At 38.6% G+C, this 16,773-nt stretch overlaps 1 protein-coding gene across 1 annotated transcript; it reads right to left on the bottom strand.

The window, feature by feature from the left end:
- Positions 1-1,146: 1,146 nt before the first annotated feature.
- On the bottom strand, positions 1,147-16,333 carry LOC119730903 (b(0,+)-type amino acid transporter 1-like). Its single transcript, XM_038203967.1, has 11 exons — positions 16,129-16,333; positions 15,576-15,834; positions 7,721-7,960; positions 6,676-6,801; positions 6,019-6,124; positions 5,653-5,697; positions 5,299-5,422; positions 4,902-5,005; positions 3,961-4,057; positions 2,282-2,852; positions 1,147-2,033 (listed from the first exon to the last, which is right to left on the bottom strand). The coding sequence occupies exons 1-10, from the start codon at positions 16,147-16,149 to the stop codon at positions 2,526-2,528; spliced, it is 1,449 nt and encodes a 482-aa protein (XP_038059895.1). The 5' UTR covers positions 16,150-16,333; the 3' UTR covers positions 1,147-2,033; positions 2,282-2,525.
- Between the last annotated feature and the right edge of the window lie 440 nt (positions 16,334-16,773).

Genomic DNA, 16,773 nt, shown 5'->3' with positions numbered 1-16,773 from the left:
GTAACGTTTGTTGACAAAGTTATACACGTTTCCGCATGTTGCTACTCATTTATTGTCACCTGATCAACTGTCATCCCTGTAGTCACCTGTGAAAGCATTGTCTGTAAGTTTACGTCATTTTCTCTTGCATTATGCAAATAAATGAGAGGTATTTTAGGCCTATTTTTGGACTCAGATTTTATGTAAACAAACACGTTGATGTCGCTCGGCCATATCGTAACGCGTGCTGTTACTGCTTGGTATTATGTTTGATTCAAAGGATCGATACAATTATTGACATATATTTACACTCCTTTTATTAATTATTGCATGTTTTGAGATTTAACTCCAAAAGGGCCGGGTTATTTTGACCATCTCACAGCCGGGGAGCGGATTCCACCCCCTAAGGTCTGGTAATTCTGGTAATGGTAATTCTGCTTTGTGTACACTACGTATATGGGAAAATTCAGTTTTCACCGGAAAATGTTTCTACGTCTTGTTACACAGTTTCACTCCTGTTTCACCTGACGATTAAACTTGGAGCTTGGACGCTACTTCCTGCCTCCCTTGTCGTTCTTTGATATGTGTTTGGCTGCCTGCTAATTTTGGTTCGATACACCTTCGGGACAGTACAAGTACACGAGAACAAAGACATTACTCCACAAGCATACAAATTCCAGTATTGTGTGTAACGACAACCGTGTACATGTACAACGCGAACGCTTATCGGGCTTTCCATGGCATTGTTAACATCGCTAACTAGTTTGGTACGTAAATAACCTAAAAGTGGATTTCCGTTCTCGTATGGGCTCCGTGCGCCAACAACAAAAGCAACGACGTCCCATGGGAAGGGACACATGCATTTCGCTGGTTGACGCGCACGCAACATTCCTTGAGTGTGACGCACGTACACCAAGGGATTTGTACTATGTACACGCAGTGGCAGCGCTTCGTGGCAAAATATTGCAGTGAGGCAAGATGGCGTCGTTCGGTCACCCCCAACTGTACTTTCTTTGCAGGTGAGGGGGTACTTGTGAACGGAGCGGATAGGAGGGGCCCTACTACATCGTTGCCGATACTAACACATGCTGCAGAAATAAACATCTGAAAACCGCAACTTGTACGAAGAAACGAGAAACACATTAGTCTGTTGTATATCTGCTTTTATTTACATTACAATCAAATAGACGGCTTTCATAATAATAGTGTCATTGAAAGCAACAGTGGAAGAATGTGCTCACGAGAGGGCGCACACCCAAACACAGTCATACACTAGGGTTTGGTTGCAATTTGGGGGCGGGGAAGAGGGTTTACTAGACAAGCTGCACCACCTCGGTGTTTTACTTTAGTGCGGTATCCCCATCCTTGCTAGCCAGGGTATAGTGTTACACTCGTACGTCGTAAGACCCTGGCAAACGGAGTCTACAATGGTGGATCCTTGGGCCAGGGGGCACCGTGGGTGCTGAAGGCCCCCACGTACCCTTGTGAGACTCAAGGGTTTGCATGCTAACCTCCCGTTCTTTGAGTTATTGTGTATACTTCAATGTTCTGTTGTTGTCATTAGGCCTATAACCTCTTGTAAATAATTATAATGCTTTGTTAATAAAGTGTATTGTAAATAAATATGTGAAATATACAGTAGCATCATGCATTACAATAGTGTGCTTTTGCGAAGACATTGTAGGCCTAATGCTCTTTAACGTACCAATGTTGTTCACAACACGAAAAACCGTTTCACAAGGCGTTATATAAAATAACAAGCTGAACCTTAACTCACAAATTGAAACGATCCGTTATGACAGATGAAGATAACTAATTTATACACAATTACTCTTTCCGTACGTTTGACGTTAAAACCACAATTATACTGACAGAACACGTAAGTCTGCATTGCTAATTTTACAGCAAATATTGTAAAGTATTGACAAGCTTCTTTGTAAAAATGACAATTTCTGTTAAATGACCCGATGATGTTTTCATTTATTCGTGAATGCTAGAATCCTCAGTGCACGGCGTGACCAGAAGGAGCTTCTGCAGAAACAGTGTCATGTGATCTGAGAATAGAAAGCGAATCATAATCTTATCAGGACCAATGGGAGAAGAGGTATAACAAGGAATGAATAAAAAAGTGTCATGATAAAAACGTAATTATTTGGTCAAACTGTAAAATTAAGAGTATTTGATATAGTATTTAAAAATAAATAAATGACATGGTTCTAAGAATTTTCGACAATACATATTCAATGCTAAAATGTTATTTATGTTTATATTGTTTCGAAGCCACATAATCAGCATTTCTTACCCATGAATGGTAGCTGTCTTTTCTTCCAGACGAACACGAGGTAGACCACAAGACCTATGGCCAGTACTACCAGGGCGTACAGGTACTCCCAGGAGGGATCGGAAATTAATGGCGCCAGAACCATGAAGATTGAAGCAAGTGTGGCAAGAATGGAAACCAGAATGTTGACCTTGAAAGTAATGACCGAGATGATAAATATAGCCATTCTTAGGTTCATGACATTGGAAGGCTTAGCTGTAGAGGTTTAATATCTGTTCTGCAACCCCACATTTTTTTCTCTTCCCAAAAAATGGAAGTCAAAAATCTCTATCACATTTGTCTCATTTGAAAAAAATATTAACTTGAAAATCCCATTTCTGACACCAAACCTTAGATGTATATAATTATGAGTTAAAGATACGATAATTATGAGAGCACTTGCTTTGAATGGACTGGGTTTATCCGGGAACTTGAATCGCAGCACGATGAGAGACGTGAAAGCAGCAAGGTGGAAAATCCACGCCACGAACCCATTAAAGACAATGATGGAATCGAAGTCTCCTAGGAGTATGAATATAATCACCAAGATGCCCTGTGGGAAATGATTGATGTGTGTTACAAAAAGGGATGGGTAATGAAATTATAGCCTACGAAATGATCCGGAGATTGTTCTGCCAAACAATTTCCTGCAGTACTATCCTATATAAAAAGGACCTACGATGTCTGTCTGTTGTCTGTCTGTTGTTGTCTGATGTCTGTGTGTCACGTGTTTTGTGTGTGTAAAATGCCTATATAAGACGTGTGTGGAAACACAAAACGCAAGGGTTTAGGAAGAGACTTCGCTATCATAAAGCGCCATGGTTGTATATATTCCCCGATTTCACTGTCTTAACCTCTGAAGTCAAGCCTCGCACGTGAAAAAAAACAACGATTTGTTTCATTCTGCTTTTTTGTGCAAATTTGTTTCTTACAGACTTTGAATAGTTTAATATACTACGACATTATCTATATGAAAAATATTCCACAATGTATCGCTGTTAGGCAAAACATACAACGTTGATGATGAAAAATGTGCCAAAATGACCTTTTAACCGTCAATCGTACGAATTCGTACAATATGAATATGCATTTCGAAACCGGACAAAAAAATTACGTCAATTGAGGGCGCACTGATCATTTGGTGAGACACCCAGCTAAGCATCCCGCTGGTAAATTATTACTTAGGCGTATTTGATTCAAGTCTTATACTATTTATGCCACGTAAATCATTTGCAATTACTCGGAAAAGTATCTACCATTTGATAGAAACCTAGCTCACAGTGAAGATAGGACAAATACTATGTGAGATTATTCCGCCGGAAATGGTATCGTTTGGAAGTAAAACTGAAATCGGAGGTTGTTTCAATATAGCGTGCCCGCCGCACACCTTTTTTACGTTCGTTAGCAACTAAATCCAGTTGCAAGATCCCAGAAGATGCGAATAAGAGTTATCTGTTTCCTCATTAATGTAGGTCTATAGTGCCTACTTATTTCTAACTTCTTCATGCGGATGAAAAATGCACACTGTGACATGATACACCTCTAATACTGTAGCTACAGAGGTTTTTTTCACGCTCGTTTGATTGACACTCAGAAAGTAAAAGGTTAACAAATATACCATGAAACTTTACTGAAACTGGGGAGCTAGTAAAACTACTCACCTTAAGAATAACTGCAGGTAGTGGGGTCAGTAGCTTCACATTTATCATGGACAGAACCTTCAACATATGACCTTCCCTTCCAGCAGCATATGTTATTCTGAATGAAACGTATTGGAGGAATGGGATGAAGATCTTCAACTCTAACTTCAAAACCTTCTTGGGGGCCGGGAAGAAAGAGTTTCAGGACAGTCATGCATAACTAAGTAAAGTGCCGACGGTTTTATCGTATAAACATTCCGTTTTCTTACATTGTTTAGGATAGTCTTGTAAAGAGTATAACGCCTCTCTGAATACACGATGAGTCAAAGAAAGCGGAACCCAACCCCCCCCCCCCAAAAAAAATCATTTTAAAAAGAAACATGTAGTACTAAAAACAATGACTGGAAAGCCAATTTCATGAGCTACTTTAATGTGAACAAATTACTGAAATTGCTCAATCCGTTCAAAACAATATCACCATTTAATTGCAATTGCATGACCTGTTTCGTCCAAACAAAAAGTGTGTATTCTGACTATTTGGAACAACAAAGAAAATGACACAGAATACTACTGTCAACAACTGTAGTACACAATATCTTTTTAACAACCCTGATTAGGCCAACAATATGATTTATAAAATACACCTTTTTTTTAAAGACGGGCCTTCCAAAAGGACTTTGTTGAATATTTTTAACTTTAAAACTGAGGTTTTATCGCTGGTGATGTATGAACACAATTGTGACGACGAGTCTTGAAATCGTATGTTTTTGTCGAAATGGTTATATTCTTTGAACGGATTAAGCAATTTCAGTAATTTGTTCATCTTAAAGTAGCTTATGAAATTGGCTTTCCGGTCATTATTATTTTTGGTGCTACATATTTTTTTTTAAATATGAAAAAGTATTTTTATGGTTTGGGTTCCACTTTTTTGACTCACCCTGTAAGAGAATGTGCTGTAGTACCTTGAAGATGCAAGGAAACCTCCAAGGATATTACCAGCTGTAGATATACATACTCCTACAGGAATGACCCATGACATGGGTCCCAAGGTTCGCTCTGCAAAACTCTACAACAAAGAAAAAGGTGCAAAATGTAATGTTCACACAAAAATGCATATAGGTCTATATAATTTAAAACGTATCGGAGACACGGTTTACACCCGCTGTCAGATCTGAGGACGGTTTATTCCGAAACGTGATTACATGTATGTTGATAAACTTGTTACTCTTTCACAAACTATTAATAATTGTCCCTATCACATTAGAGGCGTCACAGTTAAACTAAGACCGGCAGCTTATGGTACAAAAGAATGCTCTCAAGCATTTTACTTGCTGAGAGCCACTAATGCTATAAACCTACCACTGCCACCGCACTTGATGCCAATACTTCATCTGGTGAGAGTGTAGTGAAGTAAGCGATGTTGGTAAGCAAGTATATGACGACTACGCTGGGCACAGCAATGCAAATGGACAGGGGTAGATTCCTGGAAAGATTGGAGATGACCAGACAATAATTGATGTGAATTAATTTGGTTTCCAAGGCGACAGCATAATTATATGCAATTCCAGCCGACAAAAAAACACCCAAAACCAAACAAACAAATAAACAACCCAACAAGCAAACAAAAACGCAAACACAACAACAAAGAGGACGGTGACCATAGGGTGCATATTATGTACTGGTACAACACAGAACAGGTATATTGGCCCCTACCTTGCGGGATTCTCGATTTCCTCTGAGAGATTGTTGAGAATGTCCCTGTTAATGGGTTAAAATGAAATATGTCATATTGACAGAATGTGCAAACATGATCGTACATCTAACAACAAGTGAGAGACCTTCTCAGCACATGCCATGATAATATATATATCAACAGGCTAAGATAAGCAACAGAACGTCTAACAGAAAGAGGTTCTATGGATAATGTCAGGTCCAGTCCTATAGAACATCACAATAATGACACATGAGGAGCCATCGAGCACAGAGAACTTATGTTAAATCAAGATTAAAGTTATAAAGGCGTAATTGATTCCCGGGACGTAATGGTTTCTATTATATTCACAACATATGTCTACTTACCAACCGCCATAAGCGTAGAAACCATAATACAGCGCAATGCCATATCCCTCAAGATGCGTGTTGGAGCCAGCGAAGGATGTGGAAGGATCTAGATATTGTGTTTGACCTGAAATAGAAATTCACATGTTTACCTTACAAGTGTGGTTAAAAGGTTCACCACGTTCCAGTATAGCAGTGGTCATATTTTACAAAATCGTGTGCTAAGTTGAAGCCACTTGAAATGTCAATGCTACAACAAGTTAAAAAAACATACATCGAAACAGAATCAGGTGGTGTTTTCATACCTTCAAATAGTGGCAAAAACCATGGGCGTCAATCCGGGGGGGGGGGGAGACATGTTCCCCCCCCCCCCCACTTTTTGAAGGGTGGGGGACATAATATCAAATGTACCCCCCCCCCCAGATTTTTGAACTCGTGCCTCATTTTCAGGGCTCTATTATGTACTACAATGCATCTTTTGCTAAGAAAATATTGGTTAAAGTGGTCAGAAATTGAATCATATCGCACCATAGAGCATTTGGTTTATTCTGAAACGAACCCCACGCTGTAGGGGCTTCGCACTTCGCGCTTGCATTATTTCTGATCAAGGTATGTCCCCCCCCCCCCCCCACACACACTTTTGAGAAGCGATTGACACCCCTGGCAAAAACAGTATACCTTTGCATAATTTGAAGATCCCTGTCACAATGATAATAACAAGGGCGATGACCTTTCCACTGGAGAAGACCACAGCCAGTCCACTTGCGTAACGAACACTGATACAGTTGATAAATAACATGAGCACTAAGAAGCAATCAAAATAATTAGACGTTAGTCAGATTACACCAATGGGTCGTTACTTGCATAAAAGTACTCTTCGCTTTTAGTAATCAAGCATCTTTAAGGTGTTTTCACTGATCCTAGGTCATTGCTCCTGTCTCATTGACCGATCGACTCACTAACTGACTCACTGACTAATTGTACTCACTGACTAAATGTAACTTAATAACTTTGCAGAGTTAGTGCAATAGGAATACCCTGCATATAATATAACACCATTGAATGGACAAAATCCGGCAGATTGTGTAGACCAGATAGGCTTAAAAGAAAAGACTTTCATTGAATAATTAGTTTTGAAACTTTGCATGGTGTAGTGTAAACTAATAAAGGTTTTTGGCAACAAACAAACCAGCTCTTTTCAGAACCAACCAGCTCTTTTCAGAACCACATATCTTCCCAAAAGAGATATTCCACATGGTGTCACCGCGAACCTACCCTAGTTTCCATTTAGTAGTCAATCTTAATCAAGTGAATAAAATATGTGCTCTCTGGGATCATTTTAACCAGGAATGCCTTGTCACGTTTGTTATTTCAATTTATTCTGTTACAAGGAATGCCTAAGACATCTACTCGTGCGAGTCATAGTGGAACATTAGTACACTGTACATCTGCGCACCTCAGGGGTTGCTGCAATGTATCAACTCTATCTTCTCCATTAAAACAAAATCAACACAAATCAAGAAGCTAACAAAATCAGAATAGTCCCTAGGGAAAACTGATTTTGAAACAGTGCTTGGTTTGAAACGCAGAATGGTATTATTATTATTAAATCGGTACTCTGAGGTATAAAATAATTTGAGGGTAAGAGTCACTCTCTGACAGGATCCGTGATTCGACCCACTTTTATATCATCTGTTAAATGATTTTCTAAAATAAAACTCACATGTAGTCAGTATCGCAAAGAGCTGGACTGCTTCCCTGGAAGGGCAGTCTCCTGCGATGACGTAATCAGATATATAGGTACCAAGTGTCAAGGCAGCTAGGGCGGTAGAACTCGGACTTAGGATAACGAGGAACCAAGAAACCACGAAGCCAGCTAGATCACCATAGGCGAGTAAGACGTATTGGTAAGTACCGCCGGATTTAGGGACGAATGTGCCTAACTCGGCGTAGCACATTGCCGCTATGTACAGAAAAAAAGAGACTTGTCTTTCAATGACAATGCTCTTAATATTTATCTTGACCTTGACTTTTAATTGTAATAAGGGCATATAGGAGCATTTGCATTTATCCCAAAAGAAACTAACCTTATTATTATCAAAAAGCTTACTAAACGGCCCGCAAAATGATTCCGTCTAGTTTGCTGCCATAGAAGAAATCATCTAGATGATTTTCAAGGATCAGTCAATATTGACTGATTCTTTAAAAGAGAGTTCTACTGACACTTCTAGTTTCGAATTTGCGATCCAAAGGTTGTGCCTGGTTTGTCCCAGTTTTCTCGAAAGTGTTATAGCCACAGAACTGAAACTCCAGTATATAGGTTTGGAATATTCGTCTTTGATAGATAGATATATAGATAGATAGATAGCTAAATGGTCTATTAAATCAGCTTTCTCGCCACCTGTAGCGGAATTGTGTGAAGCTTTAACAATATATATAAAGAATGCATTAATTTAAAAATACCAAAAAGTAATCATTACAATTATACTATTAAGAAATGATAAAGCTAAATTTAAGGACCCCATAATTGATAAAATAGCAAATCAACAATTATTTGTTTAACACATTAAGATGCAGTAAGAAATTGGGTGAGTGGTAAGGGAAAAGGACATATGGTGGGAAGGGAAAGGCTATATTATTCGGGAAGGGAATGGGAATCCACAGTAAAATTTGAAATATAATTTGGGATATTAGGATGAGGAACTTTAAAAATCCAAATTATCCTTTAACATTTAAAAATCTCAGACACCGTGTACAATAAATAAAAATCTCAAAACATGAGCTGCTGTCAAAAGTTATTTTTACCAAAGCACAATTAAGTCATGGAATTAATTAATCGGATTAAGTACGGGATTGCACTATTTCTGAATCTATTTGTTTTGCATCTTGGTTCAGACACTAGTTTGGACCGGCGTAACACTTTACTCGTTTGAGGTTGTGGGATAAGATGCGCCATGTTCTCATTACACATCAAGTTTCTAGCAAATCCAAGGCACAGTGATCTACGACGGTCAGTCAATGTTTCTAATTTAACTGAATAAGTGCACTAATGTAATCATTGTATTCGGCACCTAGAGTTAATTTGAGGACACGCTTTTGTATTTTTTCCAGTTGGTTTTGTTGGTGATTTGAAATTGCACCATTCCAGACAGGAACTGCATGGGGGCGGATGTACCCTTTATAGACAGTAATTAAATCTTCAATTGGCAGACCGTGACCTTTTACGGCACGCAACATGTGAAAACGGCCATTGGCGCGTTGAAGTGTTTGATTAATGTGAGTGTCCCATTTAAGGTGTTGCTGGATGTGTAACCCTAGCAGTTTGAGAGTTTGTGATTGTTCAAGGACGTCATCGTTGATGTAAATAACAGGCGATGCTGGGGGGCTCTTCATGAAATTGATTTCCATAGTGGTGCATTTTGTAGGGTTGTGAGACATATTGCTGTTTTGTGACCACTGAACTAGGTAGACCGTGGACCAGAAATCGTAGTGTGCAGAATCGTTCGGAGTTTTTGGTGGCAACTTACTTTCTTTCCTAATGAACTCCTTTTGTGCCACGGATTAATATTTTGGATGTTGCCAGCAGAAAACCCGGCAGGTTAATGTGATAATCAAGGTTGAAAATTGCACATTTCCCGTCGCATCTGTAACGGTTTCGTTGAACCGCCGATAGAGGGCAGTAGTTGCAACCTCGAATCAGCTCTTCGTAGCCGATTTAGGAAATCGTGTTGTTTCACCGGGGTACGAGAAGGGCAAGGACGGAACATGGCGGCGCCCGTGAACAGGACGAGCCGAGTTTGTGAAGAAACCGGTGTAACTTAACCGTTTACAGAGACGAACCTTTTGAAGAGTTGGTTCGAAAGGAGAGAGAGATTGTCCAAGAAAACAAGGCCGAGTATGCCCAGGCCTAGGCCCGTCATGCCCGTAAATACGGGCGGTTAAAAACCACCATGTTTACAAGTCTACCGTCTAGTAGTAGAACCAGTCATGCCAGTACCAGACCACAGGCCAGATGGGTTTTCATGTCGTAAAATATAGATTGTAAAGGCGGTTTTATGACTTTGGCTAAGAAAAATATTGTTTTTGCTATTAGTAGGATGGGTAGGCGAGTACTTTTTGGCATTGTGTAGTTAAATTTAAGACACCTCTAATAAATATCAATCATGTTTTTGTTTTACAAATACAAGTCCGTACAATGTCATTCATAATTCAAAACTATAGCTTGAGTAACTCCTGCTTACATGCTCATCAGCATGTCAGCTGGAGTTACTCAAGCTAATTCAAAACCATGCTCTCTTTCCACAAAATTAAGCAACATGGCATTTTATAATTAGGGAACTATCTGTCATGTCTCTACGATTCCAAACCAAAAAGGTGATTGATCCTAGCTGGAGTTATATCAGCCCTATATTAATGTTTTATCATTGGGTGATGACAACCCATTGATAATATATATAGGGCTGCAACCCAATGATAAAATATATAGGGCTGAGGTAACTCCAGCTAGATTGATCCTGCTATAGGCATAACAGTCTCTAAACATGACTGTTCTTTTAAATGGAAACTGGGTCAAAAACTGAGTGATTACTTATGTTTTAACTCTTACTCAAAATTTTGATAGCTGAAAGACATTAAAAGGTCAGAATGATGGCTGATTTCCTCATCCTTGCAAATCCCATCACCATGTCTGGCACTCATGTTTATCAAAAAAGCAAGAGGAATGTCTAGAAAAATTACAACGCAGGGCTTTTCGTATCATTTTGTCTTATGAATATTGTCTCATTAGATCATACAGTGAAATATGTTCCCAACTCAATGTTCTCCCACTTTCCCGCCGCAGAGAACAATTGTGTTCCGTGTTTGGCAAATCACTACTCACTTCCCACAAATTCAGAGACTGGCTGCCCCCGATTAGGAACAATGGGTTAAGGAACAATGATCAGCTCAGCACAATACGCTGTAGGACTAACAGGTACAAATGTAGCTCTATTCCCTACTTAACTGATCTGATTAACAAAGATATGTGACCTCTTTTTCCTGAGTTGATGAAGGAACTCGTTGTTGGTCACAGTTTCTGGTTAACTTATTACATGAAGTAAGTTGGGTATTTATAAACGTATAGAGCTCACTCAATGACGGCCATCTCTGTGGGGGGACTGCGACTGCGTATTTTACGCAGTCGGATTTGAATGATTTTAATGTGTATTACTTGTGTGTATTTTGTTGTGATTTACCTTTTTAATGTATCTTTTACACGATGTAATTCCCTGTAATTTTAATATATAACGATTTTTAATGTGTGTAAATTAAACTGCAATTCGGCCTTATGGCCGTGAAAGTTTAATAGAATAAACCATTAATAATAATAATATGGCAATCTGTGCAGATAAACAGTTGGTATTTGAGATACGCCATATTTAAAGTAAAGCACAATCTGTTTACAAGTGCAGTACTCATCCTAACAGATTCCAACAAACCCTAGCGTTGGAGTTCGGCTGGTTGAGGATCTTATGGTCCCTCAAAGTTTCCGCTGTTGTGCCGGTAATCTCTCTTAACATGCAAATGTATGCGCATGAGTGTCTTTGTCACTCAAGATTATCAATTTATGTTTTAAACCGAGCAAATGAGTAGCTCCAAGGGAAAACGCTGGCCTCCATTTCCACTGACCCAAGTACAAGTCCCACACTCAACATTAAATTTGTTTCATTTTTATTGTCCTAAATCCAGTCCTCCAATTAATTACAGAATATTTCAACTTTCTCTTCCTCATCTCATCAGGTTCTGCAATGTGACTCCCGGTTCAGTTGAACATGGTTGGCAGATGGGAGGAGAAACCATATATTCCAGTGGATGATCATTGCGTGTGGCTCCTCCTTGTGTCCTCCAGAATATTTGCTGCAAGTATATAAAGGAACTGCACCTCACGAAATTGCTCCTGTCTGGCTAGGGAATTGCCTTGCCTTGATCTGATTGCGGGAACACCACTTCTCAGACTTTGGATGCCTGCCCAGCGATGGTGATGAAAGTGACATTTATCTTTAAAAGACACTGTCTTATGCTCCTGTCTATAAGCATGTATCAAAGGTATACATATACATGTATTTGTCAGCAATGATCAGCCATGTTTTTCTATTAGTTGGCTAACACCACCTGTAACTACATGCACGGCAACATGTATTAGTATTTAATCAGCTTGGTCAAGATGGTAGAAATGTGAACTGTAATCATGACTTTCATGAAGGCTATTTCATCCGTCGATTGGTATTGGTCACCCAAGTTCCAGTTTTAAAGAGTTTATTTTAGGCTAATGGCAATCCAATCATCTACAAATAGTTTGTCTGGCTCAAAATGTAAGAGAAAAAACTAAATAATGTCTTGAAAAAGCATTGCATACCTGCTTAATTAATTACCATGAAATCTTTCGGTTCATTTTAGGTTAACGATGTAATTTAGTAATCTGCAATAGTCTTTCAGATTCACATTAATTAGTAGGAAGTTCAGTGATGACTTGAAAAACCAACTTGTCCGCATATAAACAATGCATAATATAGCCAAAGCGTTAAATTTTGCATAATTTGATGCTTTATATACCGTGAAACCCTTACAATTATGAAACTTTTGGCATCAAAATACTTCATGTTGGGTTAATGATGTAATTCGGTCATCTACAAAGAGCATTTTTAGCTCTGCATTTGAGAATAATAATGACTAGAAAAAATGTTGTATTATTACATACATTTGTAATTATTTCCCATCGATAAACAATCTTTGGAATTCAAGTTTTAGACAGTTTGTTTTTATTGAGTGGTCGGGCACAACCCGACCACTCTTTGGAACTGTTACGATTAATCTTTCTTTCTTTTTTTTTCCGTACGGCACGTTTCCGGGGGTTTTCTCCAAACGGTTTATGATAGGAACTTGAAACTTTCAATATATATCGACCCTCATCCTAAGTGGTGCATATTACTCTGACGTCATTATGACGTCATCGGATGTCAAATTACAAGCGATTTTTGTTAAAAAACTGACGATCTTCTTTCACCTATAACTCTTGAAGAAAGTAATCAATTATGTTCCCACCTTCTAATCAGATAGACCATTAACTGATAAACATTTTTTGTCGTGTACGTAAACTCGCTTGACCTTTACTTCCGGGTCTACCGGAAGGTCAAAGTTAGGTGAATTTAAAATGAAGGCGTTAGCCTGAAATCAAAACGAAGCACAATTTCTTCCGAATGGTTTACGGTATGATCACAAAACCTTGTGTGAGCTTATACATGTTTCGAAGATGTTGTAAATTTTATTTCGTCATCATGACGTCATCAGATATAAAATACGAGCGATTTAAGGGCAAAGTTTGACAACATAGTTTGCGTTATACCTTTTGAACTAAATAGAATATCGTGTTCGTTTTTTCATGAGACTGTATTATTGATTGTATTCATGAGAAACATTTCGTGTTCCCAGACACAAAACCGCCTGACCTTTACTTCCGGTATTACCGGAAGTGCAATAAAAACTGAATATAACTCAAAAGCGGAAGCATTTTCTACAGACATATATATTATGAAAGTGTTTAGTGAGGAATGCTAGACACACAAACAGTGTGATGACGTCATCATCGGAAAGGGCGCCCCCTAGCGGCACATAGAATAGTGTTTGCTTTCTTTAATTTTAAAACCTAAAGTTCAAATTTTACCAAATCGCCCCTTGATATTCTTTGATTAACCACAGATAACATGGGAAGGTTTCAATTTCATGACGTTATCAGACCGGAAGTTACTTCTATGACAATTTGCCAACAATCATATTTTAAATTCAATTTTATCATTTGATCCATGTCGTATATCTTAGCCCAAATAACGATACCATTACAATGTTCTCATTTTGCTTCCAAATACTGTGACGTCATTAAACCGGAAGTTCGGTGTTATGAATATATACACTTATATTTTCCAAGTTTTCATACGTTATTTAACTTCACATTGAACATCCACTCCGAACTAAATCAGTATTCAATTCCCGCTTTTGACTAATGACGTTATCAAGCCAGAAATAACTTGTATGTGCACTAAGGAATGTTTACTGAAATGTATTACACCTTTAAAGATGCCTTTTTTAAACAAAATAATTGATTGTCCTGGAAAGGAATTAATTTCCAGATCCTTAGCTCTTACACAAAAATATTCATGACTTAAGTGGACAGTGTTTCATAAAATAATTTTCTACCCGACCACTCTGCGTTTGTAATAACAAACGCAAATCTCTAGTTTGGATAGACGACATAATTAAGTTATCTTTCAGCATCACATGGAACATTTCAGTGATACTTTGGAAAAATACTGTGTAAGCATACAACACGTACTGAATATGACCAAAGCGTTGCATGTATTTGCTGAATAATTTCCTACTTAATTAACAAAACAACAATAAACTTTAATTATGAATTTTTTTGCATCAAAGACTATTTAGTGACATGTAATTCAGTCATTTACATTCATGGATACAGTGTGGTATTCCTTATGGATATAAAATCAGTAATGCCTAAAAAAAACAGGTGGTACATGTACATGTAATAAAACATTGCACACAGATACACAGTATGTCAAAGCATTTGTTTTGCATTAGTATTGTTATTATGAAATCCCTTTGGCTATGAGCGTACAATTTTGACAGTTATTTATCATTAAGTATTCCAAGTTGGTGACAATCTGCATTGAAATCGGAGGGGCCATTGCCGAGATCCTTAAGGGAATGTATTGTCAGAGGCCCCCAAAAGAGGATTTTTTGGTATAACACTTCCAACGAAGACTGTGCTTAAACCTGCCACCTGATAGCTTGGCAACAGAAAGAATTGAATTCAGCACCCTCGAATTGACAACGAACAAGCATTTTTTTGTTGCCACAAAAAATCTTGAACGGACTTAATTTTCTAGGCAAGATAGGATTTCTGGCCTACGGTCTCAGGGTATAAACGGTCTCTTGAAGACTGGGTTGTTCATGGGCGAGGCGAGTTTCAACCAAGCTCAAATCGTCTACGTATTTCCAGTGGTGTATTTGGTCATTGGAATTTTGACAGGCATCGTTGATGACAGCAGACAACACAATAGGGCCTAGTCGTGTCCCCTAAAAAACTCCTGCATGCATGGATCTCCAATCAGATGTGATACCCCTATAGCGCACACATTGTCAGCGGACTATGAATGGTGTTATTTGAAACGATCAATTGTAATAGACCCTTATGCGTTGCAAGTATTTCAGAGGGTGTATAGTTAATTATTTTAATAGTTTAAAGTTAATTATGGCATATCCCAGCAACACAAAAATATTGCCCTCTCACTCCACCTCATTGTATGTGAAACGTAGAGTGGAGACAGACCAACGAACAAAATAAACATCACGACGGACAGACGGATTGCTAGTCTTGAGCAAAATGAAACCAGGAAAAAGTCAAGAAGAAATATCCATCTTGCGTATAGTAACTAACAGTAAGGAGTAGATAACATATCTATGACAGACAAGGGGTGGATGTGGACGAATTGGAAGGACTAAGAAGAAATTGAACGATTGCGTCTCACCCAAAATTGATACGACGCCGCAGACGACCCAGATAATCAGACTCATTCCCACACTGTGAGCTCCGACGAGGACTCCTTTGGGTGAGATGAAGATCCCTGATCCAATCATCGCCCCTACGATCAGAGACACCCCTCGCACTAGGCCAACCTCCCTCTTCAAGTGGACGGTTCCTCTTTCTTTATTGTTGTCGTAGGAGGGGTGGGGCAACTCCAAGGTTTTCAGAGGGGTGGCCTCGTTGTGCTTTCTCTTAAACCGACCCTACATGAAGTAAATGTCAGATTAATACCAACTACGACAAAATATCGTCTCAGAAATACATCAATTTGTTAATTTCTCCATTTATCCACACTTAAAGCCTCAGATAGATAAAGCCCTTTCCTTCTTTACAATTTATGAAACAATAATATTTCCGCCATATTACTGTGTAGTCCTCTGGATTGCATTATTTGAATGTTGATAAAGCTTTTAATCAGCAGAAGTGTAGAATATTCCTGCAGCGGTGACAACTTGATAAAAAATAAAGTAAAATGGTGGAAACCCCTACATACTTACCTTGAAAATATTCCTCAGCATGGTACCAGGTCAGTCTGTTAAACCACGGGTTGGTATTGTTGCTTCAAGTTGGTCTTAGTATTACACAGCCATGTTCTGAACTTCAATATCCACAATAGGTTGATAGATTCTCACCGCACCACGCTGCCAATGCTTGTCACAGTAATTACATACCAGCACAATGCCGTGCATTATACAAGCAGAGATGATAATTCATTTGCACCACCGTATGTAACACATGTTCGTTATGACGTCAACAAATTATGCAAATTGCTTTCTACCTCAAGGATACTTCATTTGATAATTTTCGCAGTTGAACGATAAACATAAAGTTTCCTGCAACAGAAATTTCATGACCTTGAAAACGCTTTGTTAATTTCATAACGTACCATCTGCTGGTTGTTCGTTTATTACTTTAAATATCAAAACCAATGCAACACAACGACCTAAAAAATTTTAAACCGACAAAAATCCATCATCCTCTTCTCTACATTACCTATGATTGCTTGGGCAAAAGTGCAAGTCGATAGATGGAATTCAGCAATACTATCAAGTATATCTACTCTCGCTTTTGTGTAGTCCGTTCAGAGAACAGCTGGCTTCCTTTGTTCCTATTGCACAACGTCAATATATTTCATGGTCAAT

The sequence above is a fragment of the Patiria miniata genome, unplaced genomic scaffold, assembly GCF_015706575.1.
Source record: "Patiria miniata isolate m_02_andy unplaced genomic scaffold, ASM1570657v1 HiC_scaffold_22, whole genome shotgun sequence".
In the NCBI taxonomy this organism is placed as follows: Eukaryota; Metazoa; Echinodermata; class Asteroidea; order Valvatida; family Asterinidae; genus Patiria; species Patiria miniata.
Note: the sequence above shows the minus strand (reverse complement) of the source record. Positions and strands in the feature narration are given on the sequence as shown.